The sequence below is a fragment of the Oppia nitens genome, unplaced genomic scaffold (assembly GCF_028296485.1).
Source record: "Oppia nitens isolate AA-2021 unplaced genomic scaffold, nextdenovo-longstitch-racon4-pilon3 scaffold1_pilon_pilon_pilon, whole genome shotgun sequence".
NCBI lineage: Eukaryota > Metazoa > Arthropoda > Arachnida > Sarcoptiformes > Oppiidae > Oppia > Oppia nitens.
This window is the reverse complement of record NW_026533199.1, coordinates 13,319,995-13,337,717: the sequence shown is the minus strand read 5'-3', so window position 1 is coordinate 13,337,717 and position 17,723 is coordinate 13,319,995. Positions and strand designations below refer to the sequence as shown.

The 17,723-nt window shown below is 23.6% G+C and overlaps 3 protein-coding genes across 3 annotated transcripts; 1 reads left to right on the top strand and 2 right to left on the bottom strand.

The window, feature by feature from the left end:
- Positions 1-2,746: 2,746 nt before the first annotated feature.
- On the top strand, positions 2,747-4,765 carry LOC128951602 (uncharacterized). The gene is made up of 3 exons (XM_054296850.1): positions 2,747-3,659; positions 4,043-4,558; positions 4,638-4,765. The coding sequence occupies exons 1-3, from the start codon at positions 2,747-2,749 to the stop codon at positions 4,763-4,765; spliced, it is 1,557 nt and encodes a 518-aa protein (XP_054152825.1).
- Positions 4,766-6,801: 2,036 nt separating this feature from the next.
- Positions 6,802-7,515, bottom strand: LOC128951601 (uncharacterized). The gene is made up of 2 exons (XM_054296849.1): positions 7,008-7,515; positions 6,802-6,935 (listed from the first exon to the last, which is right to left on the bottom strand). The coding sequence occupies exons 1-2, from the start codon at positions 7,513-7,515 to the stop codon at positions 6,802-6,804; spliced, it is 642 nt and encodes a 213-aa protein (XP_054152824.1).
- Positions 7,516-8,705: 1,190 nt separating this feature from the next.
- LOC128951600 (uncharacterized) lies at positions 8,706-10,971 on the bottom strand. The gene is made up of 3 exons (XM_054296848.1): positions 10,065-10,971; positions 8,912-9,427; positions 8,706-8,833 (listed from the first exon to the last, which is right to left on the bottom strand). Exons 1-3 carry the CDS (start codon positions 10,969-10,971, stop codon positions 8,706-8,708), a joined length of 1,551 nt encoding a protein of 516 aa, XP_054152823.1.
- Between the last annotated feature and the right edge of the window lie 6,752 nt (positions 10,972-17,723).

Below are 17,723 nucleotides of genomic sequence, written 5' to 3'. Positions count from 1 at the left end.
TTTAATATATTTTACAGTAATTCATTTAATGTATTCATTTAATAATTAATGTATTTATGTGTGTTTTATAATTTATAAAACCATATATAATATGTATTAATAATAATTTATCTTTATTAATCTTATTGTTTTTTTTAAATAATTATATTATAATTAAATTGAAAAAAATACTTTTAAATTAAATGTTTACTAAAATTTAACAAATTATTTTTTAATTTAATTAATTAATTTTTTTTGAATAAACAATGCTAAACTTAATAATTAGTAAAATTTAAAAGTTTTATCATAATTTAAAAATAAAATATAACCTAAAGTCTTTATGACTGACAATAATATATTATTTTAAACTTATTTTTTATTTATTTATTTTAGATTTAGTTATTGAATTAATTGGTACTAATTTTTGTAATAATAATAATATAAACTTATATATTATATAATAATATATGTAAGTATATATATAATTAATAAAAAATTAATAAAAATATATTTTTAATTAGAAAATTTTTTACAAACAGTCAAACTTTTGCTAAAATATATTTAAATTATTTTTTATTTAAAGTTGTTTTTATTTATTTATTTTTGTAATAGCTATTTGTAATATAATAGCTCTACTAATTTAAATTATTATAACATAAATAATTAAAATTTAGTTTTTTTTATAATTTAATATATTTTACAGTATGCCAATAATAAATGCTAAACCATATAATTAGTAAAACTAAAAAAAAAAGTTTTATTTAGTAATTAACAAATAAAATTAAACGTAAACTCATTATGAATGACAATTAAATAATAATATAATATATATATATATATATATTCATGTATTATAAGTGTTTTTACATTGCAAACCAATAATGATTTTAATAAATCATGATTTTCATTGAAATTTATTTAAGGTCTAAACTGACTGGCATTATAACTAATTTTATATTATGTTGTAATTGACTTTTTTTAAAAGTATAATTAGTAATAAATTTCTTCAATAATAATATTTGCAATAATAATTTTGCAGTATTTTGAGTATATATAATAATAATAATAATAATAATAATAATAATAATAATAATAATAATAATAATAATAATAATAATAATAATAATAATAATAATAATAATAATAATAATAATAATAATAATAATAATAATAATAATAATAATAATAATAATAATAATAATAATAATAATAATAATAATAATAATAATAATTTATTTCAATAAGAACTTGTCTAAAGGATACATCAAATAAAATATTCGTTAATTAGTTTAACAAATTTGTTATAATTAATTAAATTACCGGTATATATATGCTATAAACTAATAAAATTTATATGTTTAGTTAGTAAACATATTTTTACAAATTTAAATATTAAATTATACTAAATGTTTTTTTTATATTGCAAGCCAATAAATAATTTTTGTATTTCTATTAAAATAAAAATATTATTTAGTAATTAATAAATAGTTACTAAATGAATAGGCATTAAATTTTTTTTTAATAACAATAAAATATATGTGTTATAAACTATTAAAATATTAAATCTATATTTTCAGTAAAAAAATTTTTACAAACAGCAAAACTATTGCTTAAATATATTTAAATAAATTTTTTTAAAAGTTATTTTTATTAATTTTATTTTTGTAAAAATAATTATAATATAATAGCTTTATACTAATTTAAAAATTATGCCGATTATAGATAATATTTTATATTCAAATGAAATACGTGTTGAAAGTTCATTGAAAATAGTTGGCAAATATTTATGGGAAAAATTAAATAAATTATCAGATGATCTAGTTTGTTTGGTAAGTTAAATTTTTAATATTTTATATATTTACACATAAAAATAATTTTTAAATATGAAACATAAATTTAATTATTACTTTGATAAAATAATTGATTAAAATAAAATTCAACTTTAGTTATTTAGGGTATCAAATAAAAGTATGACAAAAAATTAACTCAATTTTAGTATTTTTAAAATAATTTTTAAAAAATCTTTAATATATTATTAGTATAGTTTTAACTGAATATATAGTTACTGTAATTTTCAATATATTTTTTTGATGAAAAAAATCTAATTTGTTTGGTAAGTAAAACAAAATTCAAAATAATAATAATAATAATAATAAAATTACAGATTGCAGATATAATTACAAATAAATAATTATTAAATTTATTAAAAAAATATAAATAATACAATTTGTTTGTTTAACATTATATTTAATTTTAATTTAAATTTAAAAATTACAAATATAATTACAAATAATAAAAATATTAACTTATAAATAATTAAATATTTAATTTACAAATAAATAATTATTAAATTAATTAATTAAAAAATATATAAATATTATAATTTTTTATTTGTTTAAAATTAAACATTGAATAGCATAAATATATAATTGATAACTAATTATTAGTATATATCATATACAGTATAATACATTTAAAAAATAGTTTAAATTTAAAGATTTTTTTAAAAAAAATATTAAAATAATACATCATTTTGACTGATAGTACTGATGATGATATTATTTATTTTTTTTAATGAAAATTTTAGAAAATACATTATCTAGAGTCAGATTTTTCAAAATTAATTATTTAAAGTTTCCTTTTTTTTTTGGTTAAAATATTTTTATTAAAACAATATAAAATCAATCAATCAATCAAATAGATCGACGCACGTACTGATGAACGACTAACAATTGGTGAACTGAAAACACGTGCAAACAATGTTGCGATGGCTCTCATCGCCAATGGGGTCACCAAACGGGATAGGATTGCATTTTCCGGTCAAAACACTATACAACACATAATATTAAGGTTTTCAGCTAAACTATTGGGCCTAACATTTATGCCATTGAGTCCTACATTCAAGAGCTATGAAGTCTATGAAGAGGTCCGGAGTGCCGGTACTAACATTATAGTCACATCCAGTGAAGACTATCATAAGTTTGAACAGGTTTTTGATGATAACAACAACAACACCAGTAACAGGAATCCCGTCGTAAAACTTGTTGTCGTATTTGATGGCGAACTACAACAACAACAACAACAACACCAGGATATCAAACATACAACATATGGACAGTTGTTAGTCGATGGTAGTCGTATGGGTGGTCAACAATTGCCGCAAATACCCTACTATGAGGTCAATCCAGATACGGATCCATTGTTTCTGATACATACGTCGGGTAGTACCGGGCGACCAAAGTGTGCAATGATATCGCACCGTACGATCATTGGTGTGGCACAGGGGATGACATTTTTCATGTCCTCATTTAACAGCAAAAACACCAACAACAATACCGGTGCTAAAAACAAGCAAACTGTATGCGCAATGCCCTATCCGTTCGGTCATATAACGGCTACAGCTTATATACCGTTGCTAATGATATCGGGCGTACAGTTAGTCCTAATGGATGATGACATCAATGATGATGGGAAGGACCTACTGTTGATCGAGTCTATTAAAAAATATCGGATCCAAATACTGATGGCTTTACCCAGTTATGGCCGACGACTGATTGACCCGAATTTGGCCCTAAAGTATGACCTGTCGAGTCTTGAGCTAATGATTACCGGTGGGGCCGCCTTTTCCGGACATATTGCCCAACAAATTATCGACACTTATTGTATCAAATTTATTGAAAGTATGAATATTTTATTTAAGTATTTTTATTATTATTATTATTATTATTATACTAAAGCAATATATACCTATACCGGGAGCTTAGCTAGCTGTGCTAAATTTTTTATATTATATTATATCCTAATAAATGTTATATTAGGTTAAGTAGTTGATTCAACAGTTGAGGCAGTCATTCAAATTACTTATGATTTATACCTTAAAATTGCCTGACTATACATGTTCCGCGGGACAATCTAGTATATTTTTATAATAATAATAATTATTATTATTATCATTATCAAATCATAAAAAAATTAAATTAATTTTTATATTATTTATTCAAAAAAAAAATTATTAATTAAATTATACTAATCTATAGTTTATTATCATTGTATATCATAATAGCATACGCTATGACCGAATGTTTATGGGTAAGCACTGGTGGAAACATTAACGACAAGTTTGAATCGGGAAATGTGGGTCAAGTGGCACCGGGATGTCAGCTGAAAATTTGTGATTTATCTACCGGTGAGCCATTGGGTCCAAATCAAGACGGAGAGATATGTGTTAGGGGTAACAATGTGTTTATGGGTTATCTGGATAGCGATAATCGTATAAATCTGGAGGCCATCGATGAGGACGGTTGGTATAGGACTGGCGATATCGGTCACTATGACCAAAGGGAACGGCTGTTCCTAACGGATCGGCTGAAAGAAGTGATTCGTATAGGTATTGACAATCATTATGTGAACATAAGTCCCGTCGAAATCGAGATGTTTGTGTTGACTCATCCGGCCGTTAGTGAAGTAGTCGTTGTCGGTGTCAACAATTCGGCCGGTTGTCATTGGCCACGAGCTTATGTAGTCCGCAAACAACAGGGACATACAGTTACCGGTGATGATATTGATAAGTTTGTTGCAGGTATTTGTTTGTTATATTATTATTTTTTTTTTTTTGAATTATTATTGTATATTAATTATTATTTAATTATTTTTTTTAGATACGTTAGCCTATACTAAGCAATTGAAAGCCGGTGTTGTGTTTGTCGATACCATTCATCGGACATCCATTGGGAAAGTCGACCGAAAATACTATAGAAATTTAGTTATGAATGAAATATTTGATTAAATAATAATAATAATAATGGTTTATATAGATATTTTTATTTAAAATTATTTTATACAATGAAAATATCTAAAAAGTCAATTACATTTTTAAATTCAATAATTTTTAATTATGGTTTGAATTGATTTTATTTTTATATTTATCTTTTTGAAAAAACTATGATTTTTTGGTATTGATGGTTAAAATCATAAATAACTACTGTATTAATAAAGTTATAAAAGTTATGATTAATTATTATTTTCTAAATTCTAAAATTAAGATATATTTTAAAGTTATGTATTATTATCTTTATATTTATAATTTTAAAAATTAAAAATATTATTTTTATTTATATATTTGATTCTTCAAAAAAAAAACTTAAAATAAATATAATAATAGATTAATATTTACCAGTTTTTTACAATAATCTATAATATATACAGTATATAAATAATTTTATTTAGTTTTAAAAATAACCACTTTTTCTATAAATATTATTATTACTACTATTTTACATAATAAACCAAGCTGTTATTTTTATATATAATTTATATAAGTTAATTAAAATTAATTAAAAAAAATTACAATTAGCCAAACTTTAAACTAAAATATAATTAAATAATTGTTTTTATTTATTAATTTTTTATGTTAATAAAAATAATTAGAATAATAACTATACTAATTTTAATTATGGCGATTAAAAATAATATTTTATATACAAATGAAACCCCTGTTGAAAGTCCATTGAAAATAGTTGGCACAATATTTATGGGACAAACTAAATAAATTATCAGATGATCTGATAAGTAAATTTTAATTTTATTTTTAAACGAAAAAAAATAATAATAATAATTTTAGTTTCTACACTTTTAATCAGTAAATAACAAATTATTTCTAATCAAAGATTTTGAAAATAAATAAATAAATTCAATTTTAATTATATTCAGTTAAAAAATGTTTTTTTTTTAAAAAAATAGTTTTAAGTCACTGTAAAAAAATTAGCTATTAGTTAATTAATAAGTTATTTATAGTTTAGGATTTTTTTAAAAATAATTTTAATTTCTATATTCAATTTCTTATAATTGTATGGAAAAAATAATATTTTTATAATTAATAACTAATTATATTTGATTTTTCTAATCATTATTTCTCTGATAATAAAATGGTTATAAATATGGTTTTTAAAAAAAAAAATTATTTGTATTATTAATGTTACCACTCACTGGTAAACTATGTTAAAAAATATTTATGTAAAAATATGTAAAACTGTTAAATTGATTATTTAAAATATTAAAAAATTTAAAAAATGGTATCAAATGATTTAGTATAACAAAATAAATTACATTTAATTTTTTATACTTTTGCCGCCATTTTTATCAAAAAATTATCCAGATCTATTATAAGATCTAGCATTTATTATTGGCATACTGTAAAATATATTAAATGATAAAAATAAAATATCATTTATTTACTTCAAAAAACAGCATGGTTTATTATGTAAAAAAAAATAAAAATAATGAAATTTATAGAAAAAGTGGTTAATTTTAAAGTTAAATAAAATTATATATTTATAGATATAATAGATAATTGTAAAAAAAAACTATTATTTTATTTATTTTAAGTTTTTTTGAAGAAATTAAAATCAATTCAAATATATAAGTAAAACTAATATTTTTAACTTTTCAGTTTAATAATAAAACTTTATAAATATATTTAATAAAGTTATGTATTATAATCTTTATATATAAAGATAATAATAAATAACTTTAAAATATATCTTTATTTTAGAATTTAGAAAATAATAATTAATCGTAACTTTTATAACTTTATTAATACAGTAGTTATTTATGTTTAACTATTTTAACCATCACTACAAAAAATAATAATTTTCTTTTTTTTTTAGTTTTTTCTAAAAGAAAAATATAAAAATAAAATCAATTCAAACCATAATTAAAAATTAGTGAATTTAAAAAAAATGTAATGGACTTTTTTTTTGGATATTTTCATTGTATAAAATAATTTTAACAATAAAAATATCTATAAAAAACCATTATTGATTATTATTTTAAATCAAATATTTCATTCATAACTAAATTTCTATAGTATTTTCGGTCGACTTTCCCAATGTATGTCCGATGAATGGTATCGACAAACACAACACCGGCTTTCAATTGCTTAGTATAGGCTAACGTATCTAAAATAATAATAATAATAATTAAGATATAATAATCATTCAAAAAAAAATAATAATATAACAAACAAATACCTGCAACAAACTTATCGATATCATCACCGGTAACTGTATGTCCCGGTTGTTTACGGACTACATAAGCACGTGGCCAATGAGTACCCATTGAATTGTTGACACCGACAACGACTACATCACTAACGGCCGGATGAGTCAACACAAACATCTCGATTTCAACGGGACTTATATTCACATAATGATTGTCAATACCTATACGAATCACTTCTTTCAGCCGATCCGTAATGAACAGCCGTTCCCTTTGGTCATAGTTACCGATATCGCCAGTCCTATACCAACCGTCCTCATCGATGGCCTCCAGATTTATACGATTATCGCTATCCAGATAACCCATAAACACATTGTTACCCCTAACACATATCTCTCCGTCTTGATTGGCACCTAATGGCTCACCAGTAGACAAATCCGTAATTTTTAGCTGACATCCCGGTGCCACTTGACCCACATTTCCCGATTCAAACTTGTCGTTAATGTTTCCACCAGTGCTTACCCATAAACATTCGGTCATAGCGTATGCTATTATGATATACAATGATAATAAACTATAGATTAGTATAATTTAATTAATAATTTTTTTTTTTGAATAAATAATATAAAAATTACTTTTTTTATGATTTGATAATAATAATAATTATTAATATTATTATTATAAAAATATACTAGGTTGTCCCGCGGAACATGTATAGACAGGCAATTCTTTTACTAATTTTAAAATATAAAATAAGTAATTTGAATGACTGCCTAATTTATACAATCAACTTCCATTTATTTGGATATAATATAACATAATAATTTAGCACAGGTAGCTAACACCTCCCGGTGCCCTGTGACTCATACCATATAGCAAAATGTAATTACACAGCACCTGCCTACCTGTCCTCAAAACCTACCAGTGTGCTCAATAAACATTTAAAATTTCCTATAGAAATAACAGTGCTTTGAATAAAAATACATTTTTTAGATTTGAATTAAAATATGATTGTTAACTAGAAAATTAATTTTTTAAAAAAGGTGTCAACAAAACAAACAAACAGATCTTAAAGTGTTATCTTGATATATATATATACTAAGTATATTAGCAGTATTGTTAGCTAAACTTGTTAGCAGTATTAACAGTATATTAAAATAATTTTATAAAAATCAAACTTAAACCTTTGTATCAAATATAATATATATATAATAATTGTAATTGTAATAATAGTAGTAATTGACTTTTTTTTAAAAGTATAATTAGTAATAAATTTCTTCAATAATAATATTTGCAATAATAATTTTGCAGTATTTTGAGTATATATAATAATAATAATAATAATAATAATAATAATAATAATAATAATAATAATAATAATAATAATAATAATATTAGTAGTATTAATAATATTATTAATACTACTAATATTATTATTATAAATATAAAGATAATAATACATAACTTTAAAATATATCTTAATTTTAGAATTTAGAAAATAATAATTAATCATAACTTTTATAACTTTATTAATACAGTAGTTATTTATGATTTTAACCATCAATACCAAAAAATCATAGTTTTTTCAAAAAGATAAATATAAAAATAAAATCAATTCAAACCATAATTAAAAATTATTGAATTTAAAAATGTAATTGACTTTTTAGATATTTTCATTGTATAAAATTATTTTAAATAAAAATATCTATATAAACCATTATTATTATTATTTAATCAAATATTTCATTCATAACTAAATTTCTATAGTATTTTCGGTCGACTTTCCCAATGGATGTCCGATGAATGGTATCGACAAACACAACACCGGCTTTCAATTGCTTAGTATAGGCTAACGTATCTAAAAAAAATAATTAAATAATAATTAATATACAATAATAATTCAAAAAAAAAAAATAATAATATAACAAACAAATACCTGCAACAAACTTATCAATATCATCACCGGTAACTGTATGTCCCTGTTGTTTGCGGACTACATAAGCTCGTGGCCAATGACAACCGGCCGAATTGTTGACACCGACAACGACTACTTCACTAACGGCCGGATGAGTCAACACAAACATCTCGATTTCGACGGGACTTATGTTCACATAATGATTGTCAATACCTATACGAATCACTTCTTTCAGCCGATCCGTTAGGAACAGCCGTTCCCTTTGGTCATAGTGACCGATATCGCCAGTCCTATACCAACCGTCCTCATCGATGGCCTCCAGATTTATACGATTATCGCTATCCAGATAACCCATAAACACATTGTTACCCCTAACACATATCTCTCCGTCTTGATTTGGACCCAATGGCTCACCGGTAGATAAATCACAAATTTTCAGCTGACATCCCGGTGCCACTTGACCCACATTTCCCGATTCAAACTTGTCGTTAATGTTTCCACCAGTGCTTACCCATAAACATTCGGTCATAGCGTATGCTATTATGATATACAATGATAATAAACTATAGATTAGTATAATTTAATTAATAATTTTTTTTTTGAATAAATAATATAAAAATTAATTTAATTTTTTTATGATTTGATAATAATTATAATTATTAATATTATTATTATAAAAATATACTAGGTTGTCCCGCGGAGCATGTATAGTCAGGCAATTTTAAGATATAAATCATAAGTAATTTGAATGACTGCCTAATTTATACAATCAACTAATTAACCTAATATAACATTTATTAGGATATAATATAATATAAAAAATTTAGCACAGCTAGCTAAGCTCCCGGTGCCCTGTGACTCATACCATGATATTACATGTGTAAAATGTAATTACACAGCACCTGCCTACCTGTCCTCAAAACCTACCAGTGTGCTCAATAAACAATTAAAATTTCCCATAGAAATAACGTTGCTTTGAATAAAAATACATTTTAATACAATTAAAATTAATTAAAAAAAACAAACAGACAGAGAATATTATCTTAAAGTGTTATCTTGATATATATATTAAAATATATATATATAAATTAAAAACTTTGTATCAAATATAGTATATATTGCTTTAGTATAATAATAATAATAATAAAAAAATACTTAAATAAAATATTCATACTTTCAATAAATTTGATACAATAAGTGTCGATAATTTGTTGGGCAATATGTCCGGAAAAGGCGGCCCCACCGGTAATCATTAGCTCAAGACTCGACAGGTCATACTTTAGGGCCAAATTCGGGTCAATCAGTCGTCGGCCATAACTGGGTAAAGCCATCAGTATTTGGATCCGATATTTTTCAATAGACTCGATCAACAGTAGGTCCTTCTCATGATTATCGTCATTGATGTCAGCATCCATTAGGACTAACTGTACGCCCGATATCATTAGCAACGGTATATAAACTGTAGCCGCTATATGGCCGAACGGATAGGGCATTGCGCATACAGTTTGCTTGTTTTTAGCACTGGTATTGTTGGTGTTGTTGCTAAATAAGGATATGAATAATGTCATTTCCTGTCCCACACTAATGAACGTACGGTGCGATATCATTGCACACTTTGGTCGACCGGTACTACCGGACGTATGTATCAGAAACAATGGTTCCGTATCGGTGTTGACCTCATAGTAGGGTATTTGCGGTATTTGTTGACCACCCATACGACTACCCTCGACTAACAACTGTCCATAAGTTGTATGTTTGATATCCTGGTGTTGTTGTTGTTGTTGTAGTTCGCCATCAAATACGACAACAAGTTTTACGACGGGATTCCTGTTACTAGTGTTGTTGTTAGCATCAAAAACACGTTCAAACTTATGATAGTCTTCACTGGATGTGACTATAATGTTAGTACCGGTGCTCTGAATCTCTTCATAGACTTCATAGCTCTTGAATGTAGGACTCAATGGCATGAATGTTAGGCCCAATAGTTTAGCTGAAAACCTTAATATTATGTGTTGTATAGTGTTTTGACCGGAAAATGCAATCCTATCCCCTTTGGTGACCCCTTTGCCTATGAGAGCCATTGCAACATTGTTTGCACGTGTTTTCAGTTCACCAATTGTTAGTCGTTCATCAGTACGTGCGTCGATCTATTTGATTGATTGATTGATTGATTGATTTATATAATGTTTTATTTATAATATTTTTACACAAAATATTTTTAAAAAATGATTTTAAAAAATCTGACTCTAGATTGCGATTAGAGAACTACAGTAAAAATTTATTGAAATTTTTTTTTGTCATCAAAATATCTAATAAGTAATACCGATCAAAATGGCGGACTATTGGTATAAAAAAATTTCTAAAAAAAATCATAACTATTTTTTTCCTACAAAAATTGTATTATAAATATATATAACAAATATAGATATATACCTATAATGTTTATATATTAATATAGTTTTTTTTAAATTAAGGCAAATGGTCGATAAACCCAATAATTTTTTTTAAAAAAAAAACTAAAAAATAAAACAAAATAAAAATTGTTCATAACTTAACCAAAAAATAAATAAATAAAAAAATAGAAACTAAAACAAGTTTATATTAGCTCAGCATATAGTAGACAGCATTAACAATGTTTTTTTGAGATTATTTTTAGATATTTTTTTCTAGGCAATTTTCTGGAATTTCTTAAAAATAAAATTTGATAACTCTTGATTTTATAACCCAACATGATTATAGTTGTGTTTATTTTGTCATACTGAATCATTTGATACCCCACATGACTATAGTTGTGTTTATTTTGTCATACTGAATCATTTGATACCCCACATGACTATAGTAGTGTTTATTTTGTCATACTGAATGATTTGATACCCCACATGACTATAGTAGTGTTTATTTTGTCATACTGAATCATTTGATACCCCACATGACTATAGTTGTGTTTATTTTGTCATACTGAATCATTTGATACCCCACATGACTATAGTTGTGTTTATTTTGTCATACTGAATCATTTGATACCCCACATGACTATAGTAGTGTTTATTTTGTCATACTGAATGATTTGATACCCCACATGACTATAGTAGTGTTTATCTTGTCATACTGAATCATTTGATACCCCACATGACTATAGTTGAGTTTATTTTCACATACTGAATCACTTGATACTCTACATGACTAAAGATAAGTTTATTTTTTAAAAACATTACAATAGCATTTATACACTATTAAAACAATATTATAAGGGATGTACTGTAAAGTGGTTATGCAGTTTTTTTTTAAAAAAAATGTACTGTAGTCTGATAGTTTGTCAATAAATTTTAGTTGTTTGTGTTGTTGTTGTTGTTAATAGTAATTAAATTGATATATTTTTTAAAAGAATGAAAATTAATTATTTAAATTAATGTTTCATATTTTTCATTTAAAAAAAATATTAGCTTAATAGCTGTTTAATATAAATGTAAATACTAAAATACTATAAAATTATTATATTTTTTTACAACAACAAAAATATTAACTTACCAAACAAATTAGATCATCTGATAATTTCATTAGTTTATCCCATAAATATTTGCCAACTATTTTCAATGGACTTTCAACAGGGTTTTGATTTGAATATAAAATATTATCTATAATCGGCATAATTTTAAATAATATATTATAGTTATTATTATAATTATTTTTATTTAACAAATTATTCAATTATTTAATTATATTTTAGTTTGGCTGATTGTAAAAATTAAATTTTAATTAAAATTATAAAAATTATATATTAGTTTATAGCATATATACTAAATTATACATGTTATATTACTATATTATATAAGTCTATATAATTATTATTACAAAATTAAGTAACCAATTATATTACAACATAATATAAAAATATATATAAAAAAAATAATAAAACAGTGAAAATCATGGTATAGCATGTACACGAATACAATTTTTTTAAACATAATTTTTTTCCAATAAAAATACACTTATCATACGTCAAAAAAATATATAAATATATAAAAATTATTTTTATTATTTAATTGTCACTCATAATGAGTTTAAGCTATAATTTAATTTGTAAATTACAAACTTTTAAGTAATTATTAAGTTTAGCATTTTTAATATACAAAAAAAATAAATTAAATAAAAAAAAATATTTATAAATTTTAGTAAACATTTAATTTGAAATTATTTGTTTTTCACGAATTCCTGAAAGGAATACGTATATGCATTCTATAAGTCGGTCTGTCTGTCGGTCTGTCTGTCTGTCCCACGAGGACATAGGTTCGAATCCACTATCCGCTACAAATTTTTTTTTGAATTTTTTTTTTGTTTTTTTTCTTATTTGAGTTTATTTTTTAGGAAATTGAAGAAAATGGTGTCCAAAAATTAATTAAAAAAATTTTGAATTTTTTTTTGAATTTTTTTGAATATTGATTTTTTATTTTTTTCGTTTTTAAGTTTATTTTTTAGGAAAATAGTAGTTTATTTTGTAATACTGAATCATTTGATACCCACATGACTATAGTTGATTTTATTTTATCATACTGAATTTAATTTTTACTTATGATTAGGAATTCGTGTGGAAATGCTTTCTAGCATTTTCAACTGGTTTTCTATTATTCTATTGAATTAATTAAAGATAAATTATTACTATTTATATTATATATGATTTATTATTATTTAAATATTAATTTATCTATTCATCAGAGTTAAGCAAGGTTTTGGATTTTTAGAGGGGGGGGGGGGTAGACTGGGGTGAAATTTACAAAATTTTCAAAAAATCTTGAGGGGGGGTTATAGACTTTTAATGAATTTTTAAACGGCAATTTTTTCAAAAATCCAAAATCAAGAAGAGGTCAAGAGAAAATTTCCTAAATTTTCCGAAAAGTTTCCGAATATTCCCATGTAAATTCAATAAAGTTCCCATAAGTTCCCGTATAAATTCCCAGGAAAATAGGTAAATTTTTGAAAAATATAAAAAAATTGAAAATTTAGAAAAACATTATATTTTAACAAAATAAAATAAAATTATGTATTTAAAATTTAATAATAGTTGATAAAAGCATTAATGATACACTATGAGTTATTTTTAATATTTTAATAATTTTTAACTTTTAACATAATTAATGTTTTAAATAATACTTAATGTTTATAGTTAATAGTTATATATTATTATTTTTTAAATGTTATTTTTATACAAAGACTGACTGAATACTAATTATTTAACTTAATGTTCGTTAAAGTTTTAGTTATATTAATTATAAAATTGAAAATATTTTCAAATTTTTTAGTTATAATTTTAAAAATTATTAATAAAAACCTTATAATATAAGTATTAATTGTTTTATTAACTTATTTAAACTATCTTTAACTTATATTTAAATCGTAATATGATTAATCTTTTCACCAAATAGGTAATTTTTAATTTTTTAGTTATTTTGTTTTTAATCAAATATTTCATTTTTAACTAAATTTCTATAGTATTTTCGGTCGACTTTTCCAATGGATGTCTTATGTATGCTATCGACAAACACAACACCGGCTTTCAATTGCTTAGTATAGGCTATAGTATCTAAAAAAATTAAAATAAATAATAATAACTTATAACTAATTATATTCATATATATATATAACAAATACCTGCAACAAACTTAACAATATCATCACCGGTAACTGTATGTCCCGGTTGTTTGCGGACTACATAAGCTCGTGGCCAATGACTACCCACTGAATTGTTAACACCGACAACGGCTACATCACTAACGGCCGGATGAGTCAACACAAACATCTCGATTTCAACGGGACTTATATTCACAAAATGATTATCAATACCTATCCGAATCACTTCTGTCAGCCGATCCGTAATGAACAGCCGTTCCCTTAGGTCATAGTGACCGATATCGCCAGTCCTGAACCAACCGTCCGTATCGATGGCCTCACGATTTATCTGTTGATCATCGCTATCCAAATAACCCATAAACAGTTGGTTACCTCTAATACATATCTCTCCGTCTTGATTGGCACCCAATGGCCGACCGTTTGATAAATCAATAATCTTGAGCTGACATCCCGGTGCCAGTTGACCCACATTTCCCGATTCAAACTTATTGTCAATGTTTCCACCAGTGCTTACCAATATATATTCAGTCAAACCGTATGCTGTTTTTTAACAATTTAAAAAAAAATTAATATAGATTATAATATTTTTTGTTTTGTATTACTATATTACTAAATAATATAATAATTAAATCTAAATAATTACATATTTATTAATTATAATATTTAAAAAAAATAAATAAATAAAAATAAAATGCAAATAGATAACTGTAATTTTTTAATTAATAATTAAAATTAATAATTTTTTATTATTAAATCTCAGATAAAATTAAATTATATGATAATTAAAATAAAATAGATATATAATTATTCAAAAATAATTAAATTACTTAAAACTTATTATAAAACATGCTTTAATTACAAATTTAAAAAAAAAATTTAATGTTGATTATAATATTTTTTGTTTTATTAATCTAAATAATATAATAATTAAATTAAATCTAAATAATATAATAATTAAATTAAATCTAAATAATATAATAATTAAATTAAATCTAAATAATATAATAATTAAATTAAATCTAAATAATATAATAATTAAATTAAATCTAAATAATATTATAATTAAATTAAATCTAAATTAAATTATCTTGATAATTATATATTATTTAAAAATAATTAAATTACTTAAAACTAAATTATAAAAATAAAATATTTATACTTTTCTTAAATTTTAAACCAAATTTGTCGATAATTTGTTGGCCAATATGTCCGGGAAAAGCGGCCCCACCGATGGTCATCAATTGCATACTCGACAGGTCATACTTTTGGGCCGTCACTAAATTGCCGTCAATTAGTCGGCTACAAAAACTGGGAAATGCCGGCACTATTTGTATCCGATATTTTTCAATAGACCGGAACAGCAGGTCCTCATCAAACTCGCCTATTAGGACTAACTGTGAGCCCACTATGATCTTCCATGGTATCATACAGGTGCCCGATATATGGCCGCACGGATAGGGCATTGCGCATACAGTTTGCTTGTGTTTAGCCGCAGTGATGTTGTTGTTATTTAAGGACTTGGTTGATACCTGTGCCGCACCAATAAACATACGGTGCGGTATTAGTGCACACTTGGGTCGCCCGGTACTACCCGACGTATGTATCAAAAACACTGGATCCGTATCTGGGTTGACCTCATAGTAGGGTATTTGCGGTAATTGTTGACCACCACTACCGTCTACTAACAACTGTCCATATGTTGTATGTTTGATATCCTGGTGTTGTTGTTGTAGTTCGCCATCAAATACGATAACAAGTTTTACGACGGGATTCCTGTTACTGGTGTTGTTGTTGTCGTCAAAAACCGGTTGAAACTTATGATAGTCTTCACTGGATGTGACTATAATGTTAGTACCGGCGCTCCGGACCTCTTCATGGACTTCATAGCTCTTGAATGTAGGACTCAATGGCATAAATGTTAGGCCCAATAGTTTAGCTGAAAATCGTAGGATTGAGTGCTGTATAGAGTTTTGACCGGAAAATGCAATCCTATCCCGTTTGGTGACCCCATTTGCTATTATAGCCATCGCAACATTGTTTGCACGTGTTTTCAGATCACCAATTGTTAGTCGTTCATCAGTACGTGCGTCGATCTAATGTTATTTGTTTTAATTAATATTATTTTTTATTATCAATAATAATATGATATATAAATACTGTATATAATAGTCTAATATATGATATTAGTTTCAAATTTATAATTATCTTTCATTAAAAATATTTTAATGTTTTCGATATTAACAAAAAATAAATATTTTGTAATAATTTACTAAAAAAAAATAAATAAATATTTTGTAATAATTTACTAAAAATAAATAAATAAATATTTTGTAATAATTTACTAAAAAAATAAATAAATACTTTGTAATAATTTACTAAAAAAATAAATAAATATTTTGTAATAATTTACTAAAAAAAAATAAATAAATATTTTGTAATCATTTATAAATAAAAATATTTTCTGATTATTTTAGTTTTATTTAATTAATAAGTTAATTAATATTTATTTATTTATTTATTTAGTTGTTGTAAAAATTTATAAATTAATTTTTGAAAACTTACTAAACAAACTAGATCATTTGATAATTTATTTAGTTTATCCCATAAATATTTGCCAACTATTTTGATTGGACTTTCAATAGGGGTTTCATTTGAATATAAAATATTATTTTTAATCGGCATTTAATTAATAGTATACTTTACTTTATTGACTTTTTAGCAAATTTAAAAAAAAAATAATTTTTTAATTAAAACTATAAGTTTACATCACATTAAAAAAAAATCTAGTGATAATCATAGTAAGTTTATGTTAGATATTTTTTTTAAAAAAAAAACTCACATAAATATAATTTGTAAAATAAATTTACAGACTTAGAGTATTTTGTTTGTAAATTAAAATAAATTAATTAATTTTTATTGTAATTTACAACAACAATAATAATAAAAACAATTATATATTTTTTTTTTGAAAATATTTACAAATAATACTTATTTATTGTGTAAATTTAAAATAACACGTAAGCTTATTATGACTAACAATTATATATTATTATTATTTTTTTTTTGATAAATGATGTGCATTTAATTTTTAAATAAAACAAAATCATTGAAAAATATTTAGTGTTTTACATGTTTAAAAAAATACTTATAAAAATAAAAATAATAATAAAATTTATAGAAAATGTGGTTATTTTTAAAGTTAAAAAAA

Bases quoted from the DNA above. Each gene is read 5' to 3' on its own strand.
- LOC128951602 (XM_054296850.1), top strand. From the start codon at position 2,747: ATGGCTCTCATCGCCAATGGGGTCACCAAACGGGATAGGATTGCATTT. The intron at 3,660-4,042 runs GTATGAATATTT...ATATCATAATAG, and splicing joins TTGTATCAAATTTATTGAAA to CATACGCTATGACCGAATGT. The intron at 4,559-4,637 runs GTATTTGTTTGT...TATTTTTTTTAG, and splicing joins TATTGATAAGTTTGTTGCAG to ATACGTTAGCCTATACTAAG.
- LOC128951601 (XM_054296849.1), bottom strand. From the start codon at position 7,515: ATGACCGAATGTTTATGGGTAAGCACTGGTGGAAACATTAACGACAAG. The intron at 6,936-7,007 runs GTATTTGTTTGT...TTATTATTTTAG, and splicing joins TATCGATAAGTTTGTTGCAG to ATACGTTAGCCTATACTAAG.
- LOC128951600 (XM_054296848.1), bottom strand. From the start codon at position 10,971: ATGGCTCTCATAGGCAAAGGGGTCACCAAAGGGGATAGGATTGCATTT. The intron at 9,428-10,064 runs GTATGAATATTT...ATATCATAATAG, and splicing joins TTGTATCAAATTTATTGAAA to CATACGCTATGACCGAATGT. The intron at 8,834-8,911 runs GTATTTGTTTGT...TATTTTTTTTAG, and splicing joins TATTGATAAGTTTGTTGCAG to ATACGTTAGCCTATACTAAG.